Source organism: Colossoma macropomum, unplaced genomic scaffold (assembly GCF_904425465.1).
Source record: "Colossoma macropomum unplaced genomic scaffold, Colossoma_macropomum, whole genome shotgun sequence".
Classification (NCBI taxonomy): Eukaryota; Metazoa; Chordata; class Actinopteri; order Characiformes; family Serrasalmidae; genus Colossoma; species Colossoma macropomum.
Genome location: NW_023494789.1, coordinates 43,335,352 through 43,345,686, shown reverse-complemented (window position 1 = coordinate 43,345,686; position 10,335 = coordinate 43,335,352). Strand labels below are relative to the sequence as shown.

The following is a 10,335-nucleotide window of genomic DNA, read 5'->3' as shown; positions in this document are numbered from 1 at the left end:
ATGCTCTTAGAGAGTGAAACTGTAATCTTTTAGTTGCACCCAGAATTGCATTGTAAATATTCCAGAAAAGAAGTTGTGACCTTAGTGTGTATGCAGGATGAAACAATAGGGGACAACCTCTATTATTCCATGTATTATCTTTTGATTTTTAGGTTGAGGAAACTTCCAAAATGCTCTTTAAGAGCTAACATCCCCCCCACACACACATACACCAAGAGACAAATAACATGTTTTGTTGATTTTTGTTGTGAAAATAATATGTTTTGTTGATTTTTGTTGTGAAAGTAAGTTAAAGCATCCTCTACAGAGAACACACTACTGCACATTTATTGCACATTTGCTGTTTATTTGCTGAATTTTACATGTTGGGGGGAAATAAAACATAAAAAAATGGCCGGTGAAATACTCATGGCACAATTTAGTTTTATGTGTTTTGTTTTGTTTTGTTTTTTTAATATGTGAAACTCAGCAAATGAACAGATATGCACTAAAATCTGCAAAAAATGTCATATTCAAATGTATTCTCTGTAGAGGATGTGTTAACTTATTTTCAATTAGAAAGTGAACAAAACGTAAATTGACTGGGAATATTCAAACCTTTGCATATGACTTTATATTATGGCACATATTAGTGTCTGTGGTTATTTGAATGCATTAGAAGAGAACTACTGAGGCTAAAAAAGGTAAAGATAGTTTAAAAATCAAGAAGCAAAGCATTAAAAAAAAGAATTAGGCGAAAGAGTGCAAAACACACACGTACAGGGTATACACAGAGTGAGTGCGTGTGACGAGCTAAATGCCTCCCTTTCTGTCTTCCTGATTCCTGCTGTCTGGCTTAGCTGTGACCGAGAGTGACCTGAATGGAGAGGAGAGGTCAGTAAAGGCCATGTCACTACTTTCATTATTGCCCCTCCTTCTCCTGCTGCTTTAAGGGGAATAACAGCAGAGTAACACAGAGAAGGAAGAGTTTGTCATGACTGTGGGAAGCCCCTGAACACAGTGATAATGGCATAATGCCCAGTGCTGAATACTCCTCCTTGCCCACTACAGGAGTCAACCACATGTTTGTCTGTGTGTATACACTGCCATTCAAAAGTTTGGGAAAACTTGGCTTTTTTTAACTTTCAATAGTTATTTCAATAGAACAATTTTGTTTAGATAAAACAGCTATTGCTTTGGGTATATTTAGCAAAATTCACAATACTGTGAATTGTCTTCCTTGCTATAAAGAGTAAGCTTTTGCCTAAATAATAATTTCGCAGTTTTATTGTTGTTATAGAGTATTCAACTGGTTTTTCAAAAATGTCTGCATGATCCAATCATTGAGGTGTAAACAAACTCATTCAGAGTGGTTTGATGTGAAATGGAGTATAGAAACTTGGAATTCTTTACAATGACGGTGAAAGACACCAAGATTTCTGGTTCTCACCCTGCAAATGTAGCCATTTTATATACTGTCCCAAATGAAACTACATGTGTCTTCTACGTGTTTATATGTAACATAATTAATTTTGTATATAAAGGTAAGTTAGTGATAAATCTGAATAACAAAGTTTTGTTTTGCTTCTTAACCCCTGCATGTACCTTTGCACCATGAATGTATTGGAAAAAACAATACCTTTTATGCAAAAAAAATTGAGACAGCATTTGTGGAACTATTTGATGCAGTAGTTTTCTGAGAGGTAGCTTTTAGAGTCATGAAACGCTTCAGATGTCTGGTTCCTATTGCCACCGGTGTGAGCAGTTCTGACTGTACATTTCTCTAGAGCACAGCATTTCACCTCATACCACTCTGAATGACTTTGTTACATTTTAGTGAATGAATTAAACAGAAATTTAATTCCTCTTTAAAAGCACATAAGTTAAATGTTTAAATATCTGATAGCTTTAAATGCTGATAAGTGCTGACATCCCAAGTATATAAAATATGTGGAGTATAGCATTATTCCCAACATAGTACTGTACAGATATTGTCACGAATATTTATATGTGTGAAAAAAACTGATTAGTTACTGAAAACCAGGCAGTGTATGTGTGCTTCCATTTTTTCTGTTATTTTATGTTTTCCAGTTTGTATTTTCTTTAACACCTACTATATTTGAATGCCATAACTGAAATTGCTGTGAAGTATGTAACCAACAGTAATCATCAGTTTGTACAAAGAATGCAATTTATACTCAACAAACCATTATTTGGTTGGCATCATCCCTTGTGTCTTTTTTTCCCCCGCAGCATTTTTTCCCAGGCCACCACACATACTCACACACACAGTTTGGCACTCTGGCACTAGAAGAATATCATGTCTAAAACTGTTCAGCTGTCACGGATGCTTTTTTTTGTTCTCTTATGCAAACTGACTGACTGAAACAATTCAGTCTAGACTGTGACTTGGCCTCATGTGAAAGCTCTTCTCTCTCTCTCACTCTCTCGCTCTCTCTTTCACTCTTTCTCTCTCACCCCATCTGTCTTTTCCTGGATTTCCTTCCCTGCCATTGTCTGTCTGAATGAAATAATCTGTTCCTTCTTCCTGCACCGCTACATTCTTTTCTCTCAGTCTGTGGGCTGTATTTTGTGTGCGAGTGTTTGTTCTTAAATTCTCTACAAAATTCACTGTAAAAATGATATCTTGGCATGTGGAAACATTGTAAATCTAGTCAATATATCTAATATTTCTCATGATGAGCAAGAACATATGAAGGATTTTCTAGATTTTTTTTTTTTTTTAATTTGTTTATTATTAAAAAAGTTATTTTATGCAGGGACATTAATGGACATTATGCAGGGACATTAACTATTGCTTTACTCTATTAATGCTTAGTTCAAGACACAGTACAGATAATTTTGCATTTTTTCTAGAAATAATGCCCGAAAGAAGCACAATTACATGCCAAAGGAAAAAGACTGTTGCACTAGATAAAATGACTTAAAATGTGATGTCAGATTCTGCAGACTGACATATAACTGTTCACGTAATATAATTGTTGTTCCTGTTGCTGTGGGGTTAAAATTAGGGCACTCAATATCTTACTTCCATCTTGTCCTATGTAGTGACGTATCAGCTTTTAATATAAACTTTAAATTAACTTGATCCAACACTCTCGGTGGTTAAAGTGGGAAACTTTGTGTGAAATTATCTTTGAAATATTTTTGAAACTGAATTCCAAGAATCATCAACAATGTTTGTTTTCAAAGTATTTTACACAAAATTTAAAGTTGTAAGTTGGTTGACAGATACGGAGATTTTAACAAACAAAATCTGCCTTGTGTCTACATTGAAACAAAGCTCCCAAAGAGTGATGTATTTTGCTGCATATAGTATACTGTCATCCTTCACTCTGCTTTTAAGTAGTGGTGATGTTTGATACGTTTGCCTATATTTGCCATACGTTGATATAAAACACTTTAGCTTTTTTCATCGAAATTTTATGTGGCTAGACTGACATTTTGCGGTCTTACCCAGGAGTTTCATTTTATGCAGTTCTATTTTAATTAAATCTAGTCTAGTCTAATATAGTCTAGTGGTTAAAGTGGTGAATTTGTTCTTTATTCAAGCTTTTCTCAGAGTTTTTATAGCAACACTATATTTGTGCATTGTTTTATGAAGAAACTATGTAGGCCATTAGCATTTTAAATATGGACAATGTGATGTGTGAATGTGTGTTGGGGGATGCTTCAGACAAGAGCAGGTTGGCCTACCCCCTTTTTCAACAAACAAAGGACTGTGAGTGTGTGTTTGCGTCCACTGGCGAATGACCTTGCCCATCACAACACAGCTGCTGAGACTGCAGAGAATTCCTGTGAAAAATTGGGAGGTGGAGGACATGTCTTGTATTAGCAGAAGCATGCTCTTTTTTATAATAAAACCTGGGGCAATGGGTAATTTATAGCTTGAAGGCTGTGCTCTGCATTTCACTAAAAGTCTAGCACAGTCCTGCTTTAATGCTTGGAAGAGCTATGTTGCTGAATATTTCAAAGTTAGGAATTTCTTTGAAAAAAATCTTGTTGTGCACAATTGCAATTGTGCTCTCAGTTCTAAACCATATTTTTAATATATCATCTAAACAGTTTGTTCATTATGGTCATAATTTTAATTATTAGTAGTAGTAGTACTGCTACTACTACTACTACTTTTAGTAATAACCTTTTCACCTTGTTAGTCCATCTTTCTGGCCATATTAAGCATAATATTTGCTCCGCCGCCTGGGCCCTGCCCCCTGTTACGCAGCGAGGCCGCTCCACTACACCTCACGTTCGACCCGGGCGGCTGAGCTGCAAGCTGGGGGCGGTGACGGGGAGGCGGAGCAGCGAGCTCTCGTTCCTCTCGGCTCAGGTGCTCACGCTGCCCTTAATGAGAGTCAGCTGATGCTGATCTGGCTGGCAGTGTGAGCGCCTTTTGAGAGAGAGAGAGAGAGAGCAGACCTCCCCTCCAGACCTTCATATCAGTGTGTTTATTTAGCCTGCAAACTGTGGGCTTTGGGTAAAGAGCAAATAAAAAATGTTTTTGTGTTTGTTAACAGTTGCTTTGAAAAAAAAATGGCTAATAACAAATTTACCCAAAAATCTGTTCAGAAAAATTCATCATCAAAGATTGTCCATCGGGCATTTTGGTTGTATAGAGATCAGAATCAACAATGCAACCCTACTGAATATGACTGAATATGAATTGTTCTGTCATAGGATGGGAGTTTGTGGTCATCAGATGGGCCAGACTTATCAAGTGGAATGAGTGAGGTAAGATGCATTATGTAATCTTATAAAAATCATCTTTTTAAGCATCCTTTTTTTATTTTTAATCATATCTTTGACTTTAATTTCAGCAGGTGTATAATCCACGGCCACCAGATCGAGTCCCTCTGTACATGCAACACGAGCATCTGACCAGGTTCCAGCCCACCTACCCTTACCTGTCTCACACAATCATCGATCTTCCCCCAAATATCCCTCTCTCAGATGGGGAAGAGCCCCCTCCGTACCAGGGCCCCTGCACCCTCCAGCTCCGAGACCCAGAGCAGCAGCTAGAGCTGAACAGAGAGTCAGTTCGTGCCCCTCCCAACCGCACTATTTTTGACAGTCTCCTTATTGATACTTCATTCTGCCCCCCAAGTGTAAACACTGGCATCAGCACTGCCAACTTGGAGTGCGCTCCGCCTGCCTACAGTGAGGTCATCGGGCGCTACTTTCACCCTTCATCGATGCCCCACCACACACAGTCTCCATATGGAACAGGCCTGGGCCCCCCTCTTCCACTGATCCAGGGAGATCTGCTGCCAGTGTTACCCCAAATCAATAGCGCAGATAGCCAGAACACCCGTAACAAGGAGAAACACAAAGCACAGCAGGTCTGACCTTTGGCTAGCGTTAGTTTGTCTTTGTCTGCACAGCCTGCATAGGCTTCTGGTTGTGCTAATTAGCATGAATGCTAGTGTAGACTAGCGTCATTGCTGGTTAGTGTGGTAATACATTAACATCAGTGGCCTTGCTTCCTTCCTTTTGAACTTGCAGGGTAAGTGAAAGAAGAGGAATTTGGGGGCAGATGCACAATATCCCCATAAAATCATGAAATATATCCTTTAACAGTAGTCCTCTTTTTTCCTCCATTGATCGGAAGATGTTTGTGTGTGAAAGTGAGAGAAGAACCTAAAACTGTTCATGTCTAATATTTACTTTGCATATTTACACCTCTTGATACTCTAAAATGTATAAACAAACTAGAAAATATATTATTTTTATTTTTTTGTGACCATGATGCTGCGTCAATTGCCTTCTAGTAAACTTTTACTAAGGATTTAGAATCTGGAATATTGAAATGCTATAGAGTGACGAGATTTTCCTTATAGAGTTTATCTATTTTTTAATTGTCTTTTGCTAACATGATTTGCTAAATCAACAGTTTGTTTCTCAAATCATATTCACAAGGTATTTCTACTGGTTTCCCTTCTATTTGCTTTTGGTCAGTATTTACAGACTCTTACGACCTTCTATATTTTTCAACAGACTTGTCAGTTATTATTTCTGAAAGCGAACCAGAAACAAAAGCAGCAACCCTGATGCATTCCGCTGACGGAATATCTACAATATTTGTGAAACCAAGAAAGTGAAGGTATTTTTCTAGTAGAACTGGTGTCTAAGAAAGCCTTAGTTCCTTAGTTATTTAGCTAGAGGAGCTAGAGGAAAATAGTTATCACTTGGAGTGCCAACACTTAGTGTGTTTGATATTGTGCTAAGCATGTACTGTGTTTATGTGTGTGTGCGTATATTTAGATGCACACAGCACATGTAAAAAAACTGAAAAACAAACTTAACCCTTTTAGGTATTTAGTTATTTATATTAATGTTTAAAAATTGCACTATTACTAAATACTAAATAACTGAATTGCAAGCCAAGGCTTGTGAATAATATGAGAGAAACTATTGAACTGATTGGAGTTTGTGTGCATGTATGTAATTGAGAAAACTATTTAGCCCTTAACTTCAAAATCTTTTTTCATAGAGAGATCATAAGACATTGGGGAGCCACCCTGAAACACCTGCACTTCACAGCCTTACCTGAACAAACCCAGAACTCATCCTTTAAAGCTTGATTTAATTAAACTATTTTCAGTCCATTTCTTCAGTTTTTCTGCCGAGCACAGGCTTGGATTCTTACTCTCTGAGTTATAGAAATGGGCATCTCTTATGGCACTTTATGGATAGGAGGAGAAACACAATCCAGCTCATCAGCTTTGATATCAAACCATCCTAAGAGGTCCTACTTTTTGTGTTCACACAGTAACATGATCTGAGCATTGGAAGTCACTCCATCAATCAAGGTTGAGCACAATCCTATTCAAATGCTGCCAAATAGTGACTTACAGTATGACTCTAAATATAGGCTTTTTCTTTATTCTGGTTGGCATTAGCTGCCATTTCCTGGTCAAGTTAATCATAAAATAAAAGTTTTTTTTTGACCGATGGGTGCATATTTTATTTCTTTTTAAACTGGATTTGTCCAGTCTTGCTTCAGGGAAACCACAACTTACTATGGCATCAAATTGCCAGATAGAGAGAGAAGAGAGAATTTTGGAGCAAAATCTTTGGGGAAGCAGATACCAACACCCAAAGCATAAATTTTTATGAATTACAAAAGTGTATTATAGAAGCGATGCATTTTTAGGCTATTTCTTTAGCTTGTTTGATAATGGTGTAATTGTATTTTAGTGTTGTGAGTTTGTGCAAATATTCAGCTCAGGAGTTCACCCATTTCAGGTCATTCTATACCAGACTTATTGGGTGAGGCCTTGAGATCAATATTTGCATATCTATGCACTGGAAAACTTTTTTTTAGTTTTATACTACTTTATTAGTCATGCATTTGAATCCATATATTCCAAACAGGGTAACTGTATCTCTTTGTGCTATTTTTTTCTTATACCCAACAAGTTTTCTCCCTCTTCTAGAGATGCCTATTTTGTGGTAACATGCCAATGTGGCCTGATCCTACTGCCACTGACCTAGGCAAACGATCTGCCAATCAAAAGGCCAGTGACAGAGATGTTGTATGAAAGGAAGTGGAGAATGTTGCAATATACTTAATATTTGCCTTTTGATAATAGTATCTTATTGAATGTAGATTAAACATATAATGCTTGTTTTGTTGTCATTATTGTTCTGGTTTTTGTTGTTACTGTTATTACATTTGCTTTGTTGAATGTATTTTTATTTGCTTATGCTGAAACACCTATACAAGGTCGTTATGCATAAGTCACACACACATAATATCAGTTGATTTTGCTTTTCATTTATTCACTTTGGGCTGTCATTTTACCTGCAGACCCACTGTCAAGTTTCAGTTGAGATGTTAAGAAAGTACTTTGGAATCTTTTGTTAATTATAGTTATTTCCAGGCCTAATTTAAGGTTTAGCTTGAGTTTAGAATATTGTTTGTTATTGATATTATTTTCTGCTAATCAGAAATCATATAAGAATTCATTGTTAAAACAAAATCCTTGTTTTATTTCCCACTCATTTTGTGATGCGTGCCTTGGCGTAATCGATGTGATTGCTCTCCGTTCTGTTTGTTGCCTTCACACATGAGGAGTAACTCCCCTGCAAATCTGAATCTGATACCAAAAATAAATACATATTGGTAATCAGTAGAGAATACAACCAAATACAACCAATTTGCATGCAAATTTTAATCAACTGAAGCATAAGATCAAACCAAATAATGGGATTACATTGGTTTGTACTGTTCTTAGGACTGTAAATGAAATCTCAAGTACAGTTAACACATTCCAGACCGAACTGTCATTGTTTTCCAATGTTTTACTGCTTTAAGCTTGGTTCCATGACTAGGCTGATCAATCTTTGAATCTCTTAAGTTTAGGAACACCAATAAGATTCTGGATCAATCTAGTATGAGTGTAAAGCAGTAGCTTTAGAAAAAAAGCCTGAAAGATTCTACTGAATCAATTATCTGAATGTTTTTTTTCAATGTGCAAATAGGCCTTTTCAGAGAAGAACTTTGGAAGGCCCTGTTAACACTTTCAGATCAAGACCAGGGTCAGAACCACAGATCCATTTACCAATTTTATTTCTCATATACATTTTTTTTTCTCAGACATACACTGAAACTTGTTTATGGGAATAGACAGTAAAGAGTATGTTTAAAGTTGCAATTTGAACTTGTGTATATTTAGATTTTAAAAAGTAATTATCCATTTGTGAAGTGTAAGAACAGAAACTCTTTTTTGTTCTTTCTTTCTTTCTTTTTATGTCAAAAACTCTTATGTTCAATGTTACAATGGTTATACCATTAGCATGGCTCAGGCTTTTACTTTGAGGTTAATATAGAGACATCTTTGTCAACAATGACATACAATGTAATCTTTATTTTTTTATTTATATCACATCTTTAAGTGTTATCAGATGTGTATTTCCTATTTGACAAATGAGCAGAGGACAGTGTCCATAACACATGCTGTAAAATCTGAAACTTTTCAATTCAGCAAATAAAGCATTTTATATAGTACTGATTAAATTACAGTTTGTCTTATATTTTGGTCATGGCAAAACTTCATCTGCATTTTTTGACTATAAAAATAAGAAAGGTAAATAAAATAAAGTAATTAAATTCAATTAAATAAACATGCTAAATACCAAGCTAAGTACTCTCCTCTTCATACTGTAAGTGAAAACTGGAATCAGAGTACACAGCCGTGACACCTGAGAGATTGAGAAGTTTTGTCCAAAAGCTTATGTTTTTAAATTCCAAAATAGTTGGTACGGTACGTGTAAATGCTAATATAATATGAAATCAGCGATTAGTAAATTCTATTTGACTTGTATTACACTGAAAACAGAATATTTACACATCATTTATTATTATATTTAAATATATATTTTAAAATTGAAGTTTTACTTTGTGAACTTTTGTTTTGTTTGTTTTGTAACTGCACACTAATTAAAAACTGATGTTCCAAAAAAGTTGAGACAGGAGCACAGTTTACCACTGTGTTACATCACCTTTCCTTCTAACAATAAATAATTGTTTGCAGGCTGAAAACATCAGTTTTTCCAGTTTTGAAATCAACGTTTTGTCAAAAATTTGTCATTCTTCCATTATACAAGTCTTCAAGCTTCAGCCTAACCATACAGGGCCTTCATTGTTGTATTTTACACTTCATGATACACCACATATTTTTAATGGACTCCTTGATTATGCAGTCATGCTGTTGTAACACATGCAGAATGTAGCTTGGTGCTGTGATGTTGAAATAAGCATTGACGTCCTTGAAAAATCATTGCGTAGAAAGCTATGTATGTTGCTTCAAATTGTGTATGTTTTTCAGTTTTAATGGTGCCTTAATGGTTACCCATGCCTTTAGCACTAATACATTCCCATACCACGACTTTTAAACTTTATACTGATGGCTTCCGGTCTGCATAGTACAGTCTTAAGTTGCATTTGTGGATTCAGTGGCAAACAGTGTTTACTGACAATGTTTAGTCAAAGTGTGCCTGATCCCATGTGGTGATGTCCACTCAGAAGCATGCTGTAACGCAGTGCCATCTGAGGGCTGAGCATTTCACAACATTCCTAGTCTTAAATTAACTGTTTTTTGAAATGTAGGGTAAGGTAAGACATTAAATATCTTGTGTTTGTACTGTTTTCAATTATGTACAGGTCAATATGGATGTAAAAATCACTGTTTTCTGTTCTCATTCACATTTCACATACTTTCCCTCTTTTTTGAATTGAGGTTTGTTCATGCTTGGTTTACATCTCTACAATTGAGTGAAATTTTGTAGAGTCAAGAGAATTCCCCTTTAACTTTTTAAAGACCTTAAAATATG

At 36.0% G+C, this 10,335-nt stretch overlaps 1 protein-coding gene across 2 annotated transcripts; it reads left to right on the top strand.

Annotated features, from left to right (window-relative positions):
• The first annotated feature begins 4,642 nt into the window (after positions 1 to 4,642).
• On the top strand, positions 4,643 to 9,024 carry pmepa1 (prostate transmembrane protein, androgen induced 1). 2 transcript variants are annotated; one of them, XM_036571433.1, is made up of 4 exons: positions 4,643 to 4,731; positions 4,818 to 5,339; positions 5,503 to 6,100; positions 6,491 to 9,024. In XM_036571433.1, the coding sequence occupies exons 1-3, from the start codon at positions 4,723 to 4,725 to the stop codon at positions 5,509 to 5,511; spliced, it is 540 nt and encodes a 179-aa protein (XP_036427326.1). In that variant the 5' UTR covers positions 4,643 to 4,722; the 3' UTR covers positions 5,512 to 6,100; positions 6,491 to 9,024. The 2 variants fall into 2 exon arrangements, with proteins under 2 accessions (XP_036427326.1, XP_036427327.1); XM_036571434.1 differs by having other exon boundaries at positions 4,684 to 4,731; positions 4,821 to 5,339.
• Positions 9,025 to 10,335: the final 1,311 nt, after the last annotated feature.